General features: G+C 38.6%; 1 protein-coding gene across 3 annotated transcripts in view; it reads left to right on the top strand.

The window, feature by feature from the left end:
• Nucleotides 1-2,091: 2,091 nt before the first annotated feature.
• rtet (major facilitator superfamily domain-containing protein rtet) overlaps nt 2,092-26,531 on the top strand; it is an 85,858-nt gene continuing 61,418 nt past the window's right edge. Inside the window, exons 1-2 of one of the 3 annotated variants that reach the window (XM_067083473.1) lie at nt 2,092-2,189; nt 24,807-24,947. In XM_067083473.1, coding sequence (XP_066939574.1) covers nt 2,169-2,189; nt 24,807-24,947 — 162 coding nt within the window. In that variant the 5' untranslated portion in view covers nt 2,092-2,168. Of the gene's footprint in view, nt 2,240-17,655; nt 18,143-24,806; nt 24,948-26,531 lie in introns of those variants that run through there. The other 2 variants (XM_067083474.1, XM_067083475.1) reach the window with 2 other exon arrangements.

Raw genomic sequence — 26,531 nt, 5'->3', positions numbered from 1 at the left:
GGAAATTTAGAGGATTAGAAACAGATGTTGATTTGAGTGGTTGCAAAGAAAATGTGATTTCACAAATATTATTAAATGGATGGAAATGGAACACTGAAATTAAATAAAAATAGGACTTAATGTTCAAGCCTTAGTGTCCGATGTATTATTAAGGTGTTCAAAATAGTGTAAGATTTGAAGCAATACTTTGGAGCCTTTGGAAAATGTATCCTAAAATCATTTCTGTAAGATATAAAAAAAAATTCATATTTCGTAAGTGCAAGACAAGCGAAAAAGAGATTAGTGATGCTTACAGAATAAAATCAAACTAATTGCCTACCATCTGTTACAATCAGTGCAAAGAACTTGAGTTTGCACACCCACCATTCCCACAGCATGTATGTGACCGCTTTTCTTACTGCACACTTTCCTTTTCTTAGTCACCACAAACACAGTTTTGTGTACGTATACTTTCAGTCCTCTACTCTATTCTTCCATCCTTTAGATATTTAATTTCCATGATCACCGTGATTTTGTTAATGCTAGAAGCTCCCGTGGTCCTGCTTTCTGCACTCCTTCATAGCCTCCTGAGTTACCATGATGAACAATAAAGGTTTCATAGTTAATTATTAATGGATGCTATCATCTCTTTAAAATTCTTCTGATGCCACTGACTTTAGTCTTCATCATGTTTTATGGTAGGCTACAGTAACATCAGTTGCTCACTGAGTCTTTTTGATACCCCTCTGCTTTCATAATGTCCATCTAACTGTTGTCTTTGTACTCTATCAAATGCCTTTTAAGATCCGAAAATATGCAGTATAACTCCATTTTCAGTGCATGGTACTTGCATTGGAGTGTTTTCATTACAATGATACCCCTAATATCAGTGCAATATATTCCCGTGTGATGTCTGCTGATTCTATGGCTGTTATTTTCTAGACCAAGGAATATCCAGAATTATAATCATTGCTGGTCAAGGCAAATGAAACAAGTTATATGGTGTATATGTATACTTTGATACCATTGGTCAAATTCAGATTCACACTTATAGTAAGTCAGTTATCTATATAAGATCTTTCTTGATTTTTTCATACCGTGTAAATGAAAAAGATTTTCAAAATATCAAATATGCTTAGCAATAATCACGAATATGTTGAGAAAAATATTTTGTATTTTTTAATGTGGTTATTATTTAGGTTTGTTAAGTGGTATGTATTGGTTAGTAAAAATAGAGCAAAAAGGTGACGCCTTAAGGATTTCATTTGGAAGGTTTGGCAATGATTTTTCCTGAATATATGTGAGAGAAATATACTTCTGAATGTATAAAGCTACTTTTCTTCAACGTTCGTGTTTTGTTATTCAAGATTATGGCTGCCTTGAGCCAATGGAGGGTTTTTGCTCCACAGGAACCGTACTTACGCTATGGTTCACCATTACAGTGCTGCAAACGCTGGCTATTATCTTAAAAGATTACTTGAAGTAAAGTTTTTATTGGGAAGAAATCACTTTTTTTTTTCAAACAAAGCGTTAACATTACGTAAACTTATAATTAATTCTGCTATATAAAAGTTTCTTAGCCCCTCTTCCATGATTATTTATATTTCAGAATATTTATATCGACACAATAATGATTTTGGCTATGTACTTATAGCAAAATAGGGTGTCATAACCGTATATTACATTGTATTTAATGACGATTAAACAAAAACTCGAAAACAACTATATTTTTTCAATTGTAAGTTGATTTAAATATCACAGGATCCTAGTAAGTTTACAATACATTTGACAGATATCATTTAATGGTTTAGTTTAGTGTAATAAGTATAATGTTAAATATTGGTATGAAATGATCTGAATTCTTTTTCCAGTTTATCCTTACCCGTTTTCTTTTAAGGATTTAGCTGCAGCTGGCGGACGTAAATAATTTTCCCTTATTAAAAAAAAGGTATCTGATTACGTTATCGTGCAGTAAATTTAATTATACAGTATATTCATGATTAACCTCTTATACTGAAATTGAAATTCACATAAAAGAGTACTATCCTGAGATTAATAATGCATTACGACCTTGCCCATATTCTGGTGATAGTGCTACAGGAGCTATGCTGATTGCTGCCACTGTTGCCATGCCAGTGTGGCTGTTCAGTGTTCAGGTACTTCAGTGAAATTCACAAGCTTAGCTGTTCATGTCTTCGTGTTATGGAATGGTGGGTCTCTGTGCAAACTGAAGGTGAAACTTTTTTCCCTTTATATGATTGTAAGTTATATTGCTAATTTAATGTTGTCGTATTGTAACTTTAAATAGCGTGATTGAAACATTTTATCTAGGCCTAGCTTAACTAGTTGATTTTGTATAGGCTAGCCGGTAGGCAGGTTATTTTTGGAAGACTCCAGCCACCTCCCATATAAGTTATATATTTTTTGGGGAAAACACATAAATACAAAAAATTTCTTCATAATACATGACTTTCGCAAATGCTTAACGACAGAGAAAAATAATGAACCAAATTACGACATATAAGGTAAGACAATACTGGCCCCCCACCCCCCTCCAAAGCTAATACGGCAAAATTGTAACCAGTAAACACCCCTAGGTTACATCAGGTTGGTATTTTTAGGTTTTTGTAGTGCCCTATTATTTCCTAGCTATTTTTGTATGAAAAATTCAAAATGGTTTTTCATGCAAAAATGGCTAGCTGGAACCTTCCGAAATGGCTGACTGGAGTCTTCCGAAAAATTACCAGTAGGCGCATGGTGGAAGAATGGGTCACTGGCTAAGGCATTGTTGCGTTGTACCAAATTTAGTTGGCTTTATAATTAATATTTATTTATAATTCTTATTGGTAGAACTATGGGGTTGCTCCACTCAGGCATTACCTTGGAAATTGACTTTTCCTATAGTATTTTGGTTGCTTATTAATAATTTAACATTATTTTTTGTTGGTCGACTGTAATTAACCAGTAATCATATAACATCAGAACTGATATCTTTTTGTACGTTGACCATCCTGGAATGGTATCACGCTTGTGTGGTGTTCTTGGGGAACTTTTGGTAAAAAAGTGGAGTTTCTTCACCGGGGGCCGGGTAAGTAACACGGCCTACTAGGTTAGGTTAGGTTAGTATAGTTCCTTTTATAGTAGGTAGCCTTAGCCAGTCCCTTCTTGAATGGCTCCCTAATGACTTGGGCATTCCATATCAACAACATGCCAGCCTGGTTTTTCTCCCAACGATTTCCTCCACCCAAAAGCCTGCATTACCAAAGGTTTCCCAACCATGTTGGGTAGGTTGGAGGTTAATGATAATTGACCAACAATAAACAACACCACCATCTTCATCAGCAACACTGAAAGTATAGGAAAAATAAATTTCCAAGGTAATAGGCTAGTCCATGCAGAGTTACCCTGTAGTTTTACCTTCTTATCATTAGTGGAATTAGGTTCCAGTCAGTATCCTATCCTATTTGTTCCTTACACATTTGTCGATCTTCCTGCCGGTTTCATGCGGCCTGCCGTAGGCAACTGCAGACTATGTGAATCCAGTCATGAGAGTAAATAAGGTTGTGGATTGTGACTTTATTGATTGGTGTGTTTATGCCAGTCGTTGACCTCATTAAAGGAATTGGTGGTAGAACTATATAACAGCTCTGCATGGGGTATTACCATAGAAATTGACTTTTTCCAAAGTATTTTGGTTGCTTATCAAAAATTTACCGTTATTTTATTCCAACACGATATACATACCGTTGGTCCTTTACATTAGGAATTACTTTCAGTGTAGCTGGAAACAGCCGTTGAACTTTCGAACAAGGTGGTTAGGTAGTTAACTAATGTACCATCTGGGAGGCGGGGGTACCGCCTGCCCAGACGTAAACATTCCAATTTGCTTTCAGCCGTCATGCGCTGCAGACGTGTTTTCTTTCAATCTCTGCCCTGACTGCCTTTAAGCTGTTTTTCCCCGGTGGGATCTTTCTTGTTTTGTTCTTAATCACGAATGTGGATAAACCTCGTAAGCCCTCCTTTGCTCAGTGTGTGTGTCTTGGGGTGGGAGGAAAGAAATATAACACTTTTCGCTCTAGCTTGGATATGGACCCACACGCCCTCTGCCCCACCTGCAGAGGATGTGTGTTCATGCACTTCTCCTTGTGCAGTGTTGTTCCTGGTCTGCCGAGCAGTGGGCGAAGTTTGAGGGGAGGAGACAATACCGTAGGAAGCCCACCAAGGTGTCGTCCAAGGGTTATACGCCCCAAACTCCCCCCTTGGTGGCTGACCCATCGGGATCGTTTTTCCTTCCCGGCAAGCTTCCCCTTCTTGCTGCCTCTCCCTCGGGTGAGGACTCCCCCTCACCTTCCTCATTTGTTTCATCGGGTGTGGAAGGCTGCAGGGGAGCGGACGTTCTGGACATCCTCTCTGGGGCCTCTCCTCGCTCCAGGGGTGAATTTTTTTTTCCCTGGAGCGAGTAGAGGCTTCCGTTTTTTACCCAACTTTTTCCTCAGGCTTGGTAGTGGAAGTGTCTCTTGGTAGCCAGGTATCTGATCTCGCCTCTGCGTGGCTGCACCTGGGTCTTCCTGGTATTCCATCACTAGAGGGTCTGGTATCCCATCTGTCAGGCACTCCGGTGACAATCCATGCAGCTACCACATCCACCACCACAACCGTCACCACGTCATCATTCTGGAAGCTGCCTGTGACAGTGGCCTCTTACCTGGGCACCCAGGTGTTGGCTGCTCCTGCCACGCCCCTTTCCGTGCTGCTGCTTCCTGGTTTCCTGGCCCCGTTATCCCTGCCTGGCCCCTCAAGGATGGTGACTTCTTCGGTGCCATATATATCCATGCCTGCTCCTGTTGCCGACCCACCCTCGTTCCCGACCCCGGTTCCGGCTCCTGGCAACCCTGACTCTCAGCCCCTTAGATCTAGGCTAGGGGAGCCTGCTTGAGGAACTGGGAAGTTTTCAGGGACTCACAGGGTTGCTCTAGCGACAGACCTGGATATGTGCAGTCAGGATTGACCTCTCTGAGGGTTTGTAAGATTTCGTGTGTCAAGGGAGTGGTGGAGGAAGCAGCTTAAACAAGCTGCTGGAATGAAGTGAGTTCTCCTTTTCAGAGATGGGAGAGCTCATCTGACCAGGACTGATTCTGCAAGCTTCGACCATGGTAGCGCTATCAAGGGTAAGGATTCCCTGCCGGGCTCGGCCAGAGCTTCGAATTCCGAAAGAAGGACTTCATTGGCTGCCAAGGTCTCGTCCCGGCGAATCGGCGCAACAATCTTGATGTAGGAACACGCAGCTCAGGGTTATCTCTGTCCTTGGGAAGAGGACTTTCAGGCCCTTCCGAGTCGTGGTCCTCCCGAGTTGGTCTCTCTTTAAGTGAGAGACCCTCATCAGAACCCCCATGAACCCTCTCCGACACCCAAGCACCTGTATAGTCCCAGGAGATTGAAGGAACAGGTGAGAGGGGCCTGACACCCTTCGTTGATCTGCCAGAAGCTGCAGCCTTGGCAGGAGAGGAAGGCCATGAGCAATTGTCCACCCAAGGCGACAATCGATATACGTGTCTGGGAGAGCTCCCCTCATGCTAAAATGAATGGGGGTGGGTGTTGTCCCTGGGAGAGTACACATGCTCTCGCGAACGCTATCCCGAGGAGAGTAGATACGCTCACAAGAACGTGAGTGGGAACTGCCCCTGGGAGAATAATTGCGCCATGTTGAGTGAGAGCATGGTCTGTCCCAACGGCGTGCAGGACTTTTTCTGTTAGGAGTGCAAACCCTATGGTCAGTGCCGCTGACTCTGGACCCGATCCTCAGGTCATCTAAGGCATGGCTTGAAGCCACGCCCTGGGCTAGGGACTTGAGGGTGGAAGCGTATTCACCAGTTAAAAGTGAAAGTGAAGAGAGCGCTAAATATTTTAAAAGTAGTATCTAATTTTAATTGGGGTGCTGATAAGAAATCGTTGTTAAGGCTTTATAATGCAGCATGTTCATCTAAGTTAGAATATAGCTGCCAAGTATACTCATCTGCTTCAAAGACTAAACTTGAGGAATTGGACGTTGGGAATAATATGGTCTAAAGATCTGCACTTGAGCTTTTAGAACTTCACCCATTGAAAGTATTTATGTAGACTCCCATCAGCTACCACTGGACTTAAGGAGGCATGAGCTATTTCTGAGATACACCATGTGGCTGAAAAGCTCAAAGGATAATCCTTTTGAGATCTTAAAACAGTGTGACTCAAGGCTTTTTGTATCTAGATCTTCAATACCATTTCAAATCTCAGACAGCTGGGTAAACTGGAGGGTGAAAGTATAAAAATGCAGAAGATCCTACAAGTTAAACATCCTGCTATCCTCCATGGTTTATTCCAGCAATAGATGTCTGCATTTAAGAGATAGAGAAGAAAGGTCATCTGGAAGAAGTAGTCAGAAATAAGTTTTTGGAGCATGATGAAAGGCATATAAATGACAGGAAAATCTATACTGATGGATCAAAATCAGAAGGTGGAGTGGGATGTGCAGTGGTGTGTGAGGAGGAATCATATATAAAAAAGTTACCAGACTCCGCATCCATATTCACCGCTGAAGCAACAGCCATAGTTGATGCTATAAATCTTCCATCTGGCAAAAAATTTAAATCCACAGTAATATATAGTGACTCAAGGAGTGTTTTAGAAGCCCCTTAAAAGAAGTTTAATTCTACCCATCCCTTAATTCAAAAGGCTCAGGAATGGCTTTTTTATCTTTCTGTTCACCACAAATCAGTTAAGTTTTGTTGGATTCCTGGGCACACTGGTATAGAAGGGAATGAACTTGCTGATAGTAACACAAAGGATGCTGCAAGATGTGATTAACCAGTAAGGTATCACATTTGGATATGCATCCAGTTATTGCAAGATATTCATAAGAAATGGCAGCAGAGGTGGACTTCCCCCATTTTATCCACAAATAGGAGGTACATAAACATTAGAAAAAATATTGATATTTGGAGTTCGGGTTTTAGTCATAAAGGAGATTCGAGATCATCCTAACATGGCTTAGGATTGGCCACACCCTCTTCACCCATAGTTATATTTTAGAGGGAACCAGTATCCCAATTTGTGCTCACTGTGGTGGTCAGCTATCCGTGTGAGGCTTCAAGAAAAGTCAGAAGTGAAAGACTGATTCTTTATTATTCTCGACAAGTGTTTATAAGACAAAAAGCGGACGGAAAGGTAGCGGGCAACCCAAGGTCCCCCCACAGCGTCCATACACGAATTGTGTTTTCTAGCAAGCATAAAAATACGTACAACATTTGTTACATGACATGTAAAAGGTAGATATACATTTCGGCAGAAAGGCCGTACAATGATGCATAAGATGAGGTACACAAAGAATCTGAAATAAAGACAGGTGAAATACATGATGTGATTAATGTACATCTGAAAAGGAGAAACACAAGGAAAGAGAGGCGCTATTTGTCACCCCTACATCCGTTGAACACATGCTGGTGCACTGTTCTAGCTTTAATCGCCTTAGGGCAAAGTACTTATTAGCGGGGAAGACTGTTTTAGAAAATTTAAATGATGATGTTGAGGTAGATAACCTCATGGATTATCTGAGAGAATCTGATCTTTTTAATGAGATAGAATTTAGTAGGGGAGACCGGGGCTAGTTGGCTACAGGGGTAAGTTGGCACACTCTTAATAACTTTCATGTTTACTAATAGATAACTCGAATACATATACTGTGTAATTGCCCCATGATTCCTCAGTTACCAACAAAACTCCATAGAGATTAGACGTAAGAGCTCGAATTTATGAGACAAAGTCTGATTTTGACGGTAGTAAGTAAATTTTGTTATCTTTGTGTTTTTTGCTATAACATCTATACATTCATGAAAGATTATTTTTTCAGTTCTTGCATAGTTTTCCTTATGGTTTAAAGATTCTATACCATTAAAAATAACTCAAGATTTCTTGGTATGGACTGGTAAGTATTTTTGTACCAAATGGTAGGGGTGGGGGAAGTTGGTTCAAAAGAAATCTGGCAAGTTGGCACACGTGCCGACTTGCTCCACGTTATTTGATAAAAATAATAAGTCTATTTATATAAGTTTTGCTCCTGGAATTTTGTAAGGATAATGAGATTATATATAAGTTTTGCTCCTGGAATTTTGTAAGGATAATGAGATTAGTGTCAGCATTTCCTCCACACTGCTCTCACAAGTTGCAGCCCCTGGATGTTAGTGTTTATAGACCTCTGAAGAAATGTGTTAACAGAGCATATGATTCGTGATTGACTAGTAATCCATGATCAACTATGACCATCTATGACATTCCTGGTAGTTTCCAAAGCTTTACCTCATGCTGTCACTCATTCTAATGTTTTCAGTGGGTTTAGGATGCTGGAGTTTCACCTTTGAATACAGGCTATTTCAAGATTCTGATTTTATGGGTGTGTATGTAACAGATCGATCACATGGAGATGTCCGACAAGAGACACAAGAGCTTTAGACCAGTCATCAGCGTGATACAGTCTTGTAATATGGCAGACAACATTGGAATTAAAAAAGTTCTTGATGGAGAAGTCCACGGTAAATTGATCACCTTGGAGAGCGGAATGAACCCACACCATCTTCTTCTGGAGTAACTGGGAAAACAGTGACTTCCCCTGCAGAACTGAGCCCATTGCCTAAGGCAGGTGCCAGAAAGGGAAAATTCACTGAATAGGAGGAAACGTTGTTCTGCAATTCTAATTGACACACCAGTAAAAAAAAAGCGCTTGAAAAGAAATTGAATAAAAAAAACACCAAAGATGAAAAGAAACCTCTTTTCGCAAGCAAAAAAGAGACACCAATCGCATAGTTGAAGAACTGCTCATGTTGATTCAGAAGAAAGCTCAGTTGAAGACATCCTGTGTTTGGTGTGCATAGAACTATTTTCTAAAAGTAAGGCAGGAGAAGTGTGAATCCAGTGCAGAGTATGTAACATGAGGGAGCATGAAGACTTCAATGACGAGGATTCATTTTACACTTACCACAATTGCAACTTAGATGATGATCTGAAGTGAGACTGATGCTTTATATTTTGTAATTTAGAAATTCAGAATATATTTTTACTTGATTTAGGCTAAATGCACTGTAGTAATTTTTTTTTAATTATCAATGTGTCAACTTACCCCATAATATGTGCCAATACGGGGTAAGTTGGCACAAAAATGTGTTTTTTCTAAAAAAACACTATTACCTTATGCTGAGAACAAACCACAATTTTTTGCTCTGTGATAAAGAGGAATGTTAATTTTTCAATGATTATAAAATTTTGTAAATATGTTTGTTTTCTATTCCTAATAACTAAAATTGTAAAAAGTGCGCCAACTAGGCCCGGCCTCCCCTACATATATTAAAGATTTGTCATAATTATTTTATATAAGTATATATTTTATTAAATATAAAAGTTTTGTATATATTAATTTTTTATGGGTTTTATCTAATATTCTTCATTTTTTACGTTCATATTTTAACATTGAATTTTACTAGTGCAGTATATATGTTATTATTTACCTTTTCATTGTCAATCACATCATTAATTTATATATTTCATCTTCATTGCTAACGCTGAATAGTCCTGATGGGTTCCGGCGCTTGGTCTTCAAGACCTAAATTTCATAATCAATCAATCAGTCAATCCCAGGCTGATGCTATTTTCAAATGTAAATGGTACGATCTGAAATTTCAGCAATAAATCAGATAATAGGCATAGTAAGATGGCTCTTACATACTCTTATTTGTCTGTATATGGTGATATTCTTATCAAAATTTCACCCACAAATTGGTGCGTTTTGAGATATGCACTGTACTGAAGGTAGTTTTAGCTTCAAAAGAGTCCTTGTGGCGGAATTCTAACCCACAAACAAAACAACAAACAACACTCACCCTGATCTTCGGTTGCTGGAGATGGATAAAGGTCATAACAACAACCACAACCGCAAACAACCACAAACACAACAAGAAATACAAAAAGAAACAGAACACACACACAAATAAACAGCACACAACAAGAAAACCAACAACTCCCAGAAAAGCATACGACAAAAACTGTCCCACACAAGAACCACTGACCGGCACTAGCTCTGACTAAAAACTCCCAGAAAAACTGAAAAATCCTTCACATATTCCACAGACAGACAGACAGCGCCGCAAACAAACTAACGACCTCATCCCTCTTCCAACAACCGAAGCACTCACTCACGACAATTACACTCTCTCTCTCTCTCTCTCTCTCTCTCTCTCTCTCTCTCTCTCTCTCTCACAAAACGTTGGGAAATGCTAAATAAAACAAATTTATTCATCCTCTATATTTCTCCCCCTTTTAGCATTTCCCAACCAACACCTTTCACACCTCTTTCAAATCGCCTACATAACACCCACGGATGCTCACTAGCAGGTCCTCTAGATCGCGTTCGCGGGCACGCAATCATTCTCTCAGAATCACTCTCTCTCTCTCTCTCTCTCTCTCTCACACACACATTTGCCCTGACTAATTTATTTATGTCTATTCCCTCAACCACATACTCACACCTATCATTGTTGGCTATCCCGAGGCTATCCGGCCATGCCACTTTCACACTCACGACTTCTCCAATCTCATGGCACTTTTACCCTCTCTGTCGCAAATTACAGGCACTCTCTTCCACAATTTTTTCTCAACCTACCATCCTTCCCCAAATACAAATCCCAAGCACATCCCCTTTCATACGTAATTCAATTACATTCATACTAGGACGGACCACCATCCTTATTTTTTCAAAAACTCACATCCCAATAATATATCATATTTATCATTCGTACTTTCAATCACACAAAATCACTTTCATCCATCACTACACCCCAATTTCTAACCGTTCACACACTCTTCCAACCACTGCTACCCCTAAATTTCCAATCCCTCTTACTTCCCCCTGACAGTTCCTAATCTCACACGTATTCCTTAATTTCTCACATCCATTCTTAAATATGACATTCATACTACACCCGGTATCTACTAAGGCAATCAATCTTACTCCCTTACAACACACTTGCACACTCATGCACTCGTCAGTCTTTCCAGCAAAACCTCCCTCATGCAACAACCCCTCATGCAACAACCCCTCACGTACATGCATCACACGCACCGCTTGCATCCTGGAGGATCCACCCATTTGAACCCCTTCACACTCAGTTTCCCGAATTTGCTGTCACAGTCACCCTCTTTCGTCTACATACACTTGATACATGCCCTTCCATTCCACATTCGTCACACTTCGCTCTCGGTTCTGAACACATTCTCGCATAATGCCCATTCTTACCACAGTTACCACATATTACATTCACTCGGGTACCCCTACAACCATTAGCAACATGACCCACCTGTCCGCACCGGTAGCATTTAACCCCCCTATCTTTCGTACACTCCCTTACCAAATGTCCCGGTTGCCCACACCCGAAACACGCTCCTATAGCCCACCTACACTCATTCTTTGTATGTCCTTCCTTTCCACATCTAAAACACTTCGCTCGACTTCCACTCACCGACCTTCCCCTTTGTACACTACTATCCCTAACCCGTCCAACCCGTTGTTCCCTTACAAACCCATCATTCATCCTCACTGGCACCTCTACATTACTTGCTCTTACACTCCTATCTATTACACTATCAGCCATTCTCATTGGGCCCCTCAACACTGCATCCCTAAAGCTTCCGAACTCTGGTACTCTCTCATCTACCCCAGCCCTTACACTTACACTTCTGCTCTCTTTTATAACCCTGTCAAGCTCATAATCTTCTACAATTTCCAAAATTTCTCCCCAAGTCAACCTTTCATTCGTCCATCTTTTCTTCTCCTTCCGCTTCAAGTTCACAAATTCTCTAACTCCATCTGGCACTGTCCCTAACAACTTCCGTACTAACTCCTTACATTCATCTATCCCATCATCCCCAAACTTCTTCCCTTGCCAACGTCTCCAGCCTACAAGCATACAGTGACAAGGTTTCCCAGCTTTCATTCTTGCCTCATCAAATTCATTCTTCCTCTTATACTTAACACTCGCTTTCATACGCCTCGCTTGCTCAACTAATCTAGCTTTCACCTTGTCATACTCAACATCCCCACACTCATAATCACCCTATACATATCAAGTAAAAACCCAGTCAAATACTCTCCTAATTCTCGTGCCCACACTCTTACTTTCCCCATACTTATCCTGACAAAACCTTTCATACTCCCTAAAGAAATCATGCACATCCCTACTTCCATACTCATTATACTTTTCACACCAGGGTACCTCCCTCACATACATAGCCTTTCTCACTTCTTTCTCACTTTCACTCTCACTTTCGCTACTTTCATCTGTCCTTTCATACCCTCTTCCGAATACAAAGAGTCCACTTCTGCACTTACATTCATCTTACTCATTACACTCTTCTTCCCCCTCTTTTTATCCACTTTTATCCACTCACCTCCATCCACCTCACTATCACTACTGCCTTCACCCTCTCCCTTCTTTCCTGCCTTCCCCACTTCCTTACCCTTCTTACCAGTTTCCTTTCCTTTCCCTTCTTCCCTTTTTTCTTCCCTGACTTATCCTTACTTTCCCTCTGTTCCTTCCCTTGCTTTTCATTCCCTTTTCCTTACCCTGCCTCTCATTCCCTCGTTTCTTACTTCCTATTCCCATATCACTTTCATCACTCACGCTTCCATTCACTTCTTCCTCCTTTTCTTTCTCTCTTGCCCTTCACACGTTCCAGAGAACCTGCCTCCAACAGCCCCTTCTCCAAAAACACCCTTGAACATACCTTTCACCATTTCTTCCACACTTCTCATCATTCCCTCCAACTTTTTATCCATCCTCTCTTCCATTCTCTCTTCCATTCTCTCTTCTGACTCTTTCATCTCCCCTTTCATTTCTTCTTTTGCACTTCTTAGCATTCCTCCCATCTCCTCCAACTGACTCCTCAACTCCTCATTCTCACTCCTCAGCTTTCCATTCTCCTCCTCCAGCCTGCCTGGGTTCCCTAGCCACTCAGGTTCCTCTCTCAATTTCTCTATCTCACTCATCCTGACCTTTTACTCTCACTCGACCCACCACAGACAATCTTAACGGCTATTTTACAACAGCCCCACGTTGGGCGCCAAATATTATGTGGCGGAATTCTAACCCACAAACAAAACAACAAACAACACTCACCCTGATCTTCGGTTGCTGGAGATGGATAAAGGTCGCCAAACAACCACAACCGCAAACAACCACAAACACAACAAGGAAATACAAAAAGAAACAGAACACACACACAAATAAACAGCACACAACAAGAAAACCAACAACTCCCAGAAAAGCATACGACAAAAACTGTCCCACACAGAACCACTGACCGGCACTAGCTCTGACTAAAAACTCCCAGAAAAACTGAAAAATCCTTCACATATTCCACAGACAGACAGACAGCGCCGCAAACAAACTAACGACCTCATCCCTCTTCCAACAACCGAAGCACTCACTCACGACAATTACACTCTCTCTCTCTCTCTCTCTCTCTCTCTCTCTCTCTCTCTCTCTCTCTCTCTCTCTCTCTCTCTCTCTCTCTCTCTCACAAAACGTTGGGAAATGCTAAATAAAAACAAATTTATTCATCCCTCTATATCCTTTTCGCCTTTTCTTAGCTGTTCTTTAATGATCCCCTCCCACCTAGCTGTCCAGTTGCATGTCTTGTTGCAGTATCCAAATATTGCAAATGTTACATACAAGTAAATAGAAAAACAAAGCATTCTCTGAGAAACTGTGACTAAAATTAATTCAGCATTTTTTTCAAGAGCCACCACAAATTCCTTTCATCGTGTTAAGTGTAATTTGGTTGAACTATTAACAAAATGTTCAAATAGATGACCAAGCAGTTGGCTAGGACCCTTTCCTGCTTTAATAATGACTGGCATAATGTTGGAAAATAGCCTTCTGATATTACAAAAAATTACCAGCGAGAGGCTATGCGGTGAACATTTCTTTTAATGACAAATTTTTAATCTGGCCCCTGTGTAAGTATTTCCAATGCAGTGCTGATGGATGTTTATACCATACAAAAACAATTTTTGTAAGTTCTTCTACATAACCAGAACTCATGGTTATGGCCGAATTACTTTCGGAAACAATATATTATCTGTACTCACAGAGTATTCCCTTTTTAAATTATAAGAATATTTAAAATTTAATTTAGTATTAATTCATCCTACACTCTGTTTTTCATACTGAATTTTTTTCTAAATAAAAAAAAAAGACTAATGGGACCGGGGAAAGCATTACATTATCCTTAGGATAAAAAGCCCTGCAGTTGTTTACATTTGCTCACATGAAATAATAATAACTTATAAAATCACTAAGATTATATTGCTTACATGCGATATTAAAGTATTTGAAACAGTATTAAAAATAACTGCTTGCTTTCTATTTATCTTTACTATTCTTGGACTCAGGTGCTGAAGACATACAGAATTTCATTGTGTACCATCATGTACTGTTTACCTTAAGCTAGCGATTTTTATGTTCTTTTAAACCTGCTCTACATAGACGTTTCCTCATTTCGAATAATAATAATAATAATAATGATAATAATAATAACTGATTAGGAAAAAAAAAAGTTGTATTCAATACTCAGACGGCCTCTATAATAACTGGGTTCTCTGAGCCAGTTTGTAAGGATGTTATGGAGTGACATACTGGCTGGGTGTTGACTGGTTTATTGGTGGTTCCTTACGGAATGAATGTACATGTTGTTGTTGTTTTAGATTTAGCTGGCCTTGTGCCAGCACGGGCTCTTCGAAGTTGTTATTGACTGGTGCGAGCCGCAAAGTAGTATCAACACAGACAGGGCAAAACAGAGGTAATGTTTCGGACATCTGTGTTTGTCGGCAGACAAACAGATGGCGATTGTGAGAGACATGATAAACGTACAGTGGTAAAACATATATCAGTGGAAAGGCCAGGAAATTCCACATATGGACAGTTGCATGAGATTCGAGACAGATTAATGAATACAATGCAGTAGCATAATATATGTGAAATGGCGAGACGTTTGGCGTCTTCACAAACAGAAACATACAGTTTGATACAAAAGATTCGGTGGAACATTATGAGTACATGATTAGAATGCTTGCATGGCAGTGCAAGTAGTGGTGATTGTACATAAATCGAGACAACAATGGTTAGGGAGAAACAGACGGAAATATTGTATGGTAGAAGTTGCGTTCCTTAAAAGAGCGAAAACGGGATGCTCTTGTTCCCTCCGATGGATGCCGCACACACACGTGCACTGATGCGTTCTCTTACAAGTTTACCAACCTTTCTACACTGGACATTGATAATACTGACGATGGAAGCGGAATGATAATTCTCTTGCTGAGCAGGCTTCATGTGGCTTTTGTTTCTTAGAGCAAGACCCCATGCCTACACATGGCTGGCTTAATCTAAAATGCAGGTTAGGCAGATTCCGAAGGATCACACCAGTGACCAGTCTTAAGATCCCTTTCCCACCTTGGTGCACACGAGCTGCCTTGAGGGAAAGGGCCCGTGCAGGCATAAGCCAATTCAATGTAAACTAACCAACCATGATGTGTCAGCAGATTAAACCAGGTCTATGGTGTCCTACTGTTAAGCAAATCAGGGGAAGAGTAAAGGTTAAAACTGAACATTATCACCGCGACCAGGTTCCCACCAGTGCGACCGTAATGCTTACCTCCTTTTGCTTATGTTTTTGTTTATGTGTATACCTTTTCTTTGTGTTTACTGTATTTACAGCCTTTTGTTTATATGTTTACGTTCATCCCGATAGGGGCTGGTACTAAGCACTGTCCCATTTTTATGCGTAAACTAATAGTTACCGAACGGGGGTGCAGTTATACTTTGTTTTATCGTTTAAAGTCCATAAGGAGATGTTAAAAACTTTACCGTCAATTTTCTTGGTAATTATTATAATTTCTCAAATTGCCCCACAAGCACTGCATTATATACACCCTTCTCTATATTGCTCAGTAAAAAATGTTAACAATAAAATATCTCCTTTCGGAGCTCTTCTGTCGAATTACCACTACCAGTCAACAAGACTATAGGTTTCTTAAGCAGAAAACTACCCTAGCCAAAAGGTTTATTAAGCAGAAAACTACCCTAGCCAAAAGCCAAAAGGTTTCTTAAGCAGAAAACTACCCTAGCCAAAAGAAAATACAGCACTTTTGACAGAGAACTTCTCATCGTACAGCTACCCGAAGGGGGGGGTAACGCCGTCAGTGAACCTCACGTGGTGCACTGTAGGCATTACTTAAGATCTTTGCAGTGCCCCTTCGGCCCCTAGCTGCAACCTCTTTCATTTCCTTTACTGTAACTCTGTTCTTCTCTTTCTCCCATCCGACTTTCCTCCCTCTCTAACAATTGTTTCACAGTGCAACTGCGAGGTTTTCCTCCTTTCAAACCTTCTTACTGTTAATTTCCCTTCCAGTGCTGAATGACCTCGTAGGTCCCAGTGCTTGGCCATTGGCCTAATTTCTATAGGCTATTCGGTTCAATTCAGCTCATCGTACAGTTACTTGAAGATACACCTTTCACTATTCTAATGGACAACACCACTGCCTACAACCTACCCACCAACGGCATGGCGGAATGGACCCACCAATCCCCCAAGGCTCCTCTCATTGTTAATTTGCCAGATGCGACTGATCTGACTGGAGGTAGCAATTCCCCTTGGTCCTCCTCGGATTACATATCACACTCAAAGAAAGGATTGACACCTCTCCAGCGGAAGTGGCATTCAGAAAAGTCATCTGTGGATTTTTTTTCATGTCGACAACCCGGACGAACAAAATGATCTCTCAAGAAACCTTAAAATCGTCAGAAAACACTGCCCAGTCATAGAAGTGTACAAGAATATGACGGAACATTGCTAATTTGTTATTCTGTGAAAGAACACCCACAAGCACCTGTAATGCCTTATTCAGGCGTCCCTACCCCATCCTAGAACGTAAAGAGAAAATGCTCAAAATATAACTACATATGACTGGAGGACTGGGCATCTAGCGATAGGCTGAAACCATCATACCTCAAAGATGACCTATCCTCCCACATTAACCTATCCAAGATCGGCTGCCAAATCCAGTCGAGTCATTTTTACTTAATTCTTGCCAGCGAAAGTATTTTCGATTAGTAAAACTGCAGTAATTAGAAAAAAATATCTAATCTTCCACTGTGAGCCACGACAGAAATTCCTTTTCTTTAAAATTCGCTTGTCTTCCTTTGCATTTCAGCATCTATTTTCTAAATAAATCTTCCCAATACAGTACAAATTTGTCTAATATTTGTATAGATTACCCCTTGAATTTTTAACGTATTTTTTTCACTTGTTTATTCTTTTATATGCAGCTACACGATCATCAAATTATTCTTTTATATGCAGCTACACGATCATCAACGATCATCAAATTTATCTTTCATCAGGAATATGTAATTCACTGTAACTTTAAGTAAACTGCACACGTTTATCCAGTCAGAAAACTGTGTGCATTACGTAACTGTACACCGCTAAAATAACATTGTGCCGAAATACAGGCGCACGAGTGTAACAGAATTATCACTAAAAAGAGTTTTTTTGGGGGGCGGATGTTACGCAATCCGCCGAGTAAGGATGGGTGCCAGTAAAAAGATTCGACAAATTTGTCCTTAGTGCCTTGACTATAACTGTTGAAGAAAAAATACTGAAGAGACAATATCATACGTGAGAGAGAGAGAGAGAAAATTTACGTTATTTGGTGAACATGAACGCAGGAAGAGCCGATACATACCTCAGGATTAAAGTTCACTAAAATTTCTTAGGACTTAATCGTGAAAGATGACGTCACATATCGTTACTTTCAATGTTAACTATTTAATAATATAGTAAACTTCTTACGTTTTACGCTTTTTATTACTAAACTTAATTCCATAAAATATACTGATTTTATCACCAAGAGAAATTGTTTGCGAACGCAATGATGAGAGTAATGAAAGCGAGCTTCCTGAAGTAAACATTATCGTGAGCAGCACCTCAGTCCGTGATGACACTGACAAGTGGTTCATGAAGACCGAACAGGTGTACTTCTTGGTCAACTGGAAACCGAAAGTGGGTCACTGGATGACGTCTGGTAAGATTCTTTGTGCAGAATATTTAAGGTTGAGGTTTTAAAAGTTCTAGCTGATTATTATAGTCGCGCAAAAGATTATTCTTTTCCTATAAACTCATTTAAGGTAGGTCTACTACCTGGAGACAAACTGTTGCATAGGCATTAGGTTGGGCGTTTGCCAGTCGAATTTCTTGGTGGGGCCTAAGGGCACAATCAAGCCAAAGTTAGGTACACGACAGTATGAATAAGAATGGTAAAGAAATACTATGCTCTAACATAAGCTTAGCTTAGCCTTAGACTAACCATTGGCCTACAAATAAGGTACGCCTACCTGTCGTATGCTAAATATAGCCTAGCCCCAATCTCCAATGGCTTATAGGGAACTGCTCTTATTATAACAAAACTTACCAGTCTCTCTCGACCTTTGTCTATTGCTCCAATCAAGTTACAGGCATTGAGTGTTTGAGTTAAAGTACAGGCCACCCTCCGTACCCTTGGGTCTTTTTGACAGAGAAAACATGAATAACTTTAAATGCCTGCAGTTATTATGTGATTGTCGTGACAGATTAACATAGTTTTTCAAGTAAAAATGCATAAGAATGATTCCTATGTCTTTAATTTTATTTTATCACTTGCTAATATTTTTTTACTTTTATTATGTCCAAAATTCGTCCACAGCACAATACAATCAGTTGAAGAATTTTGCATATAAACTTAAAGATCATTTTATTTTAATACCCATAGTAAATTTATTTTTCATATTATACCCTTAAGCTGGTTTTGGTCTCATTTTGAAACAATTTTTATTGTTTTAATACACTAAGATTAAAAATTATAAACTTGAAATAATGCATTAAAAGAAGCCAAGAACAAAAATTTCTTTACTTTTCATCATTTAAAAAAAAAATGCTCCATGAAAAAGTAGTTTTCTTTCCAGTGATATTGCATATGAAAAGCAGAGGAAAAAATAAAATTTTTCATCATGATTCTCAGGTTATAGTGATTATTCTCTTTGAATTCCACTACTTTTGTTTAGGATGAAGTTAGACCTTCCCCAGCACCATCTAGATGTCAGTTTCATTCAACTTGACGTTAAAATATAATTTTTAAAAATTTTCAGTCAAAGACATCATTTGATGTCTCAGAATATTGAGAGATGACATTGCATTACTGTATATCATTTGATGTCTTTAAAAACCATGGAGAAGCCATTGTTTAAACCATGACAGATAGGCTATGTATTTAAGCAGTTTTTTCTATCATGTAGAAGAAAAAGCCCATTTTGATACATTCTTATATGTTTTTATTTTGCTTGCTTTTAGTACTGTTTCCCAGTGCACTTCCACTGGCTGTGTGATTAGATTCAAGTGTTTAGGCCTGAACCATCACTGGCTTTATATGCTTAAACACATCTTTGGGAGTTGTGTACAATGTACAAAATGTTAGCTGTATATTAACCTTTTAGCTGGATGGGTGGATTATCAGTTTCAGTGGCATTTTTAATGTTGTATCAACATTGATCAACTGATCAATATTGAGCCTAAGGCAGCAGATGATACTGCCATAGAGAACCATGGAGATTGCAGGGGTAGGGATGCAATTGAAGTAGCCAATTAAAGATTTGAAGTTAGGTTAGGATATAAGTTAGGTTAGGATATATTGATTCTGTATTGACCCGTCCACCTTAATGACAGAAAAGAAGGGTTATAGTCCCTAAACAGGCAATGAGGCTAAGATTATAGTATAGTAACTGTATAATGGTTTCAAGTAGCATTTACAGAATGCATTACCTATATAGACACAGCTAGTTATGCCTAAATATGTTCTTTCAAATGAAACAATAATCTAGCATAGGTTAACCTATAATTTGTCTTCCACTGCTGCCTCGATAATCTAGCATAGGTTAACTTATAATTTGTCTTCCACTGCTGCCTCGATAATCTAGCATAGGTTAACTTATAATTTGTCTTCCACTGCTGCCGCGATAATCTAGCATAGGTTAACCTATAATTTGTCTTCCACTCCTGCCGCGATAATCTAGCATAGGTTAACCTATAATTTGTCTTTCACTGCTGCCGCGATAATCTAGCATAGGTTAACCTATAATTTGTCTTCCACTGCTGCCCCCTCTGCATTATATCATAATAGACTTGAGTCATATGTTTATTGATTCTTGACTCCACAATTCATGAGAAATTGTTGGACATGAGACTTGAAAACAGTTGCATGTTTATTCTAGGTGCCTTTTTTTCCCTTTTACTACTACTTTGATATAACAGATGTAAATTGGTCATTGGTTTGCCGCTCCTTTTTTTTTGATTTTTACTTATTTGTGGGAGAAACCCAAGAACACTAGAAGTATTTTGTGAAAATAGAAATAGTTCATGGTACAATACCTACTGCCAAGATGCTGAGCCCCATTACTGTTTCTAAACTGTTTTAAATACCTAATGACAGTTTTATACAGTATACTGTACAGTTACTCTCAGTTATGCTAAAGAGGAGAACCGAATGTTTATATACCCATCTTTTATTATGAGCTTATATATCTATGTTTGTTTTACCTTTATAATAATAAAAAAAGAATCACGATTCGCGGATTCACCGTACTTTCATAACTTTCATATAATTTTCATGACTAAATGCACTTTTTGTGATAAAACTATTAAAATACTCAGGTACCCAGGTAGGCACGAGTTACGATAATTCACCTTACAGTAATTCGATTTTGCGATAAGGCAAGCAATTAATACCGATACGACAATATTTATAAAATATTTTAAAATTTCGCACGGGCGCAGGCAGCAGTGTACAATCAGGCAGTGAGGGAGACCAAATGAAAATAGACCAACTTCTTTTCTTCCATCCCTTTATCCTATCTTCTAGTTACAAAAGTAAAAGAGAATGATAAAAGTATTGTTAAGGTGCGTTTAGATTGGAGAGTTTTTTCCGCGAGTTGCTCTCAGACAGCTGCTCTATGGAATGTAAACAGGCTGTAGAGTACTCTCCGAGATTTTCTCTCTACTCTCGCGAGTGTTTCTCTTCTCTCGCGCGTGCTACAGTCTAAACAGTCTAGACAGCACGCTCGTAGAGCTAGGTTGTAGCTCTCCACTCTCTGAGTGAATATTTAGATCTGTGAAAGTTTTCGTTACTCTCGCGAGAGAACATGAGTGCCAAAAAGTGGAATAAAGACCAAACAATTGCATTAATTCAGCAATACTTCGCCATTTGTTGACATAAAATAGTTCTTGAAAGATTCTTGAATTTCTTTAGCCTCTGCAGACGCATTTCTTGCCCCTTGATGTTCCAAAGAATGAAAAGTTCTTAGTGGCAAATCTTCTCTTAACATTTCACCATTTTCATCCTCTAAATTTCCAGGAGCATAAATACAAGCCGATTCCTTTCTGGATAACAGAAAATTGTGTAAGGCACATATACATAATACAATTGTCTTGGCTCGCTTCGGGGCCACTTCCATCGGCCGTTGTAAGATGCGAAATCGGGCCGATATTAAGCCGAAAGCATTTTCCACAACATGGCGCGCTCTTGACAACCTGTAGTTAAAAATATGATTCGGTACAGGCTGATGTAGAAAGGAAAAGGTTTCATCAAATACCTTTTTAATGGAAATGCGTCATCTCCAATTGCAACTAACGGTATTTGTCTGTTGCTTTGGGTGTAATCCAGAGGACGTCCGTTTGGCACGTTTAAGATATTGTTTTCTAAAGCTTGTGACAATGAACAATTGGCAAATACTCCTCCATCTGATATCGTCCATTGCACCCGACATCAATGTACAAAGTTTATAATTGGCATCTAGTAATGCCATCAGGACAATGCTATTTGTTCCCTTGTAGTTGAAGTAGAGACTTCTGCTGTTTTGAGGCTGTTTCAATACAACATGCTTCCTGTCTATTGCTCCCATGCAATTTGGGAATTGCCATTTTCTTGAAATTCATCTGCAACTTTGTTCCATTCTTCGTTTGAATTGGGAACCTGTAAAAGACGTATAATTAGTTCAATAAATTGTCATAAATTTTGGAGCTGCATGTTTTGAGGAACACTCCTCTCTATATAGCAATAGCTAATCTGTATTATAATAATCACAGTGTCTGTTTGCCTGTCTGTCCGTCACGCTCATAAATAATTAGTGTGAAAAAAAAAAAAAACACTACCCAAAAACACACACACACACACACACACACACACTTCAATACCCGTTATTTTATTGTTTGTGTTATTATTATTTGAAAAAAATTAGATTTTATTAAATATATTTAATTTAAATAAATGCTTAAAATTTACATATTTAATTTAAATATTTGAATTTAACGGGCACGTGCACTAGATTATTTGTGTTATTATTATTAAAAAAAATTATTAAATATATTTAATTTAAATAAATGATTAAAATTTAATAATTATTAATGCAGCAGCAACACGGCACTCTTGAGACATGTTCTCTCAACCCTCGCTAGTTGTCGACTGGCAGTGGCTCCAGTGTAAATAGATGCGCGAGAAATCTTACCTGACTTTCGGACACTTTCTCTCGCGACACTCCCTCATAGCTCTCGGAGAGAAAAACTTGCTGGTAGTGTAAACACGCTGTAGAGAAGTCGCGCGAGAGTAGCCGTCTCTCCGGAGAGTTTAATCTCCAATCTAGACGCACCTTTAGTAACATTATACTCTTTCGTAAATGCATACAGCCATAAACAACCGAACGAGAAACTGTTGTTTTGCTTATAACTGAGTTGGATAGCAACAGCTGTCTTGCTTGTATTTCAACCATCGCACGGTCATAAACAATTACCGTAGTAAAGTTACAAATAATGTTATGTAGAATAGGACTGATATATTTTTACATTAGACTGTACCCTTATTCACAATGGATAAAAGATCGACAATGAAATATACTGCTAAATTTAAGCTGCAAGTTGTATTTGAAGCTGAGAAAACAATGTTCAAGGTGCTAATGACTATAAATTATCGTGCATCGGCAATGTGGATGAAATGCGACCATAATTAAAATTGAAGAGAAAGTATTTTAATCAGAACTGCTGGGCATGAAAGAAATAAACGATAAATACGTAAAGCTCATATTATGATGAAATCAAGTGAAAATAGCCACCGGATTTTTTTTTATACAAAACAAACATGCTCCCAAACGGCCATCGTCATCTATTAATGAAAAAAATAGCCAAGTTAATTTCACAACGAGACGTATTTAAGTTATATTTCGACTTAAAAACATTTCGTATAACGGAAAATAACCTTGCCCTTATAAATAAAGTATCTTGAGATTCATTTACGCTAACTAGAAGCAAGAAAAGCACTCTGAATTGAGTTAAATACAGCGAAATAAACTTACTGTGTAATCGATTTCTAAATGAAAATGTTGATCGCTATGATGGCAATTTATAATACAAACACAATATAAGAATATATATAATATTATTGGATACAGTGAGATAAAGCATAACATTTTAAAAGATCCATGGAAAAGATGCATATTCATTATGTTTATCTTTGTATAATACAATATTAATATGTGAATGTTGATTACAGTATAATGTAGGCTAGGCTACCATATATGTATATGATATACCAATAGTGTAGGCTAAGCTAATTCTTGTTTGTTATTCAATTTCTCTTGGTATTGAATTATCATGTCACTTGCATGAACCTCCAGAATTAGCTGACATTAATAATTACTATATTGTGTATGTATAGAGTATACTTTATAGTGTAGGACAAAAGTCATCTCAATAGTTTTCTTTTACAGAAAACTAAAAAAGCACTTGTTAATTAATTCCTTTAAAATTAGATTTAAGTTTGCAAAGCTGATTTATTTGTATACACAAATTCCATGTAAATCATAATATGAAAAATCTTCAATTTAATGGTGAAATAACAATAAACCATTAAAGCTAAAAAAAGATAAAAAAGAATCCCAAGAATGAGTTTCATGAAAATGATGGCATGATTTCTGCAAATAGTATGTGTATTTTCATGCTAAACTTTTAATTTCTTTCCTGCATTTTATCAGATTTTTTTTTATATAAGTGTTTGGTGTTGAAGGGGATTTACAGTAAAATTTATTGAGTTTCAGTAGTAAAAGTTGTGAATCGTCAATAGTAAAAGTTGTGAATTGACCTGTAGGGCAGTGGTTGCCAACAGGTGTGCCACAGCACCAAAGGGTGCCATGTGATCATCTGAGGGTGCTTCAATATTTGGGGAAAAAATGAATAGTTAAAAAACTACAGAAAATATTTTTGTATCATCTATTCTCCTTCTCATCCCTCATTACTGTGTGGCCCATAGTACTCGGTTAGCGTCTCTTGGTTGTACAAATGCGCTCAATATGCAAATATTAAGTATGCAACTGCTCTCTGCAGTTACAGTTTTATTGTTATTATTCATTTTACACTGAGTAAAGCAACAGCAGAGCAAAAATGAGTACAGGTATTTATAATTTTCAATACATTGAGGGACAAAGTTGTCATAGGGACGTTGAATTTAGTGCAGAATACTGACAAACATGATTTTCTAATCAGGGTGCCATGGACTTCAGAAAGGCCTGGCATGGGTGCTTTAAGCCAGAAAATGGTTGGGAACCACAGCTGTAGGGTTTACGGAGACAAACTTGTAGGTGCAGCACCATTTTTTAATATATTTTATGTTTTAGGGAAAAATGGTAATCCTACGATCAGGAACAAAAACCAAAGAAGGTGGTCAGTTATCCGAAGATATCAGTGACACAGAGATACTCAATGAAGAGGAAAGCAGTGGCAGTTCTGTACATGTCAAGAATGATGTAAAGCATAAGGTAAGATCATTTGAGTTTAAGCTGTTTGGTAATCTTATATGCTGTGGTAATTTTATTCAGACTTTTTCATATTTAGCATGTGTGGAATGTTAATAAAAACCTTTTTCAGTAGGAAAAGAGGTACATTACTGTACATTTCATCTTGCTGTTAGCAGGGAGGTAGTGACCTTCCTACTGACTATTTTTTATTATTAAAACCTGAGAAATCCAGACCTCTGATATCAGAAATAACTTTGGGCTCAAGTTGCTTTAGTCAGAACCTTGACATAAATTAATGGATATCCAAAAAAGATATGAAATGTCTTATTAAAATAATTTCACATCACAAATGCATTTAGACATAACCAGTGGACCAAGGAATGATTGTAATGCTTAATCTGACTAATTTACATTTGTCTCATACTAATTTACATTTGCCCTCAGCTGGTGGTGAAAAAATATTACAGGATGCTTAACATCCTTCATAAAGTATATGCTAATATTGTTGGAATATTTGCTAATATTGTTGGAAGATGATATTTTAAGCACATGAACAAAGTGTAGAAGAAATCTGAAAATACTCAGATGATTTAATGAAGACAATGAAGAAATTTTGAGCCTTAACAAAAATGCTTCTGAGTTTTTGTTTAAAGTTTGAAGACGTCAGGTTTCTACAACATGAGGCAAAGAAACTAACTAATGAGACACTTGCTGAGATAAAAAAAAAAAAACAACAGTTGCAGAAGAGGAAAGGTCACTGCAGATAGAGAGATAAGACTGAGAGGAAAAGCAACCAAGAATTACTGTACAGGTGTTGGCAAAGGCTTTGCTAAGAGCAAACAATGGGGTAGCTTTCTTGGAAGTTGTGGCCATTCCAGAATGTTTTACATTGTAATCGAGGTATATGTCAGAAGAAAACGCACCGACTTTGTAAACAAATCTAGATATACTGTATATTTCAAGTGTGTCTTCCTCACAAGAAGCTCCCAGTCTTGCTCCACTTGCTTCTTCATCCTTGTTTTTAAGGATATATCTCATTTTCTTGTGATCAAAACCTCAGGAAGTGCTGATGAAGCTGGTTCCTCTTTGAAGGCATCTGATACTATGTCCAGCCTGGGGTCCAAGCTTACCCCAACTTCCTTAATGTTTCCCTGGTTGCAGTCAAGTCCAATTTTAGTTAGTCATTTCCAGAAACTGTCAGGTTTATCCCTGCTGTGAATTCTCTGAGAAGGTGAGAAAGAAGCTAAAGCCTTGCAGGACAGAACTCAATACCAGGCAAAGGATGGAACACTTGAGAAGAGCAGCCATGAGTTAGATAAAATTTTTGTTGGTGCTTAGAAAAAGGAAGCGGTGAAGATTGGCCAGTGGTTTATTATATCCCTAACTGGAGCCTTTGCCAATTCACATCCTCAAGAATGCCTGATGTTGTATAGGCCAAAGGTAAATCAAACACCAGGTTGGTTCAGTTGTCTTGGGCTCTTCTGCCAAAACTTCACTGGCATCTTTACCAAGCCCTGTTCAAGGAAACTGTCCCATGCACAGCATTAGCTATTTTTGAGTTCACTTTCATAAGATTAATAATAACTTTTTCCTGTTTTGTAAGTA

The sequence above is a fragment of the Macrobrachium rosenbergii genome, chromosome 40, assembly GCF_040412425.1.
Source record: "Macrobrachium rosenbergii isolate ZJJX-2024 chromosome 40, ASM4041242v1, whole genome shotgun sequence".
Classification (NCBI taxonomy): Eukaryota; Metazoa; Arthropoda; class Malacostraca; order Decapoda; family Palaemonidae; genus Macrobrachium; species Macrobrachium rosenbergii.
Note: the sequence above shows the minus strand (reverse complement) of the source record. Positions and strands in the feature narration are given on the sequence as shown.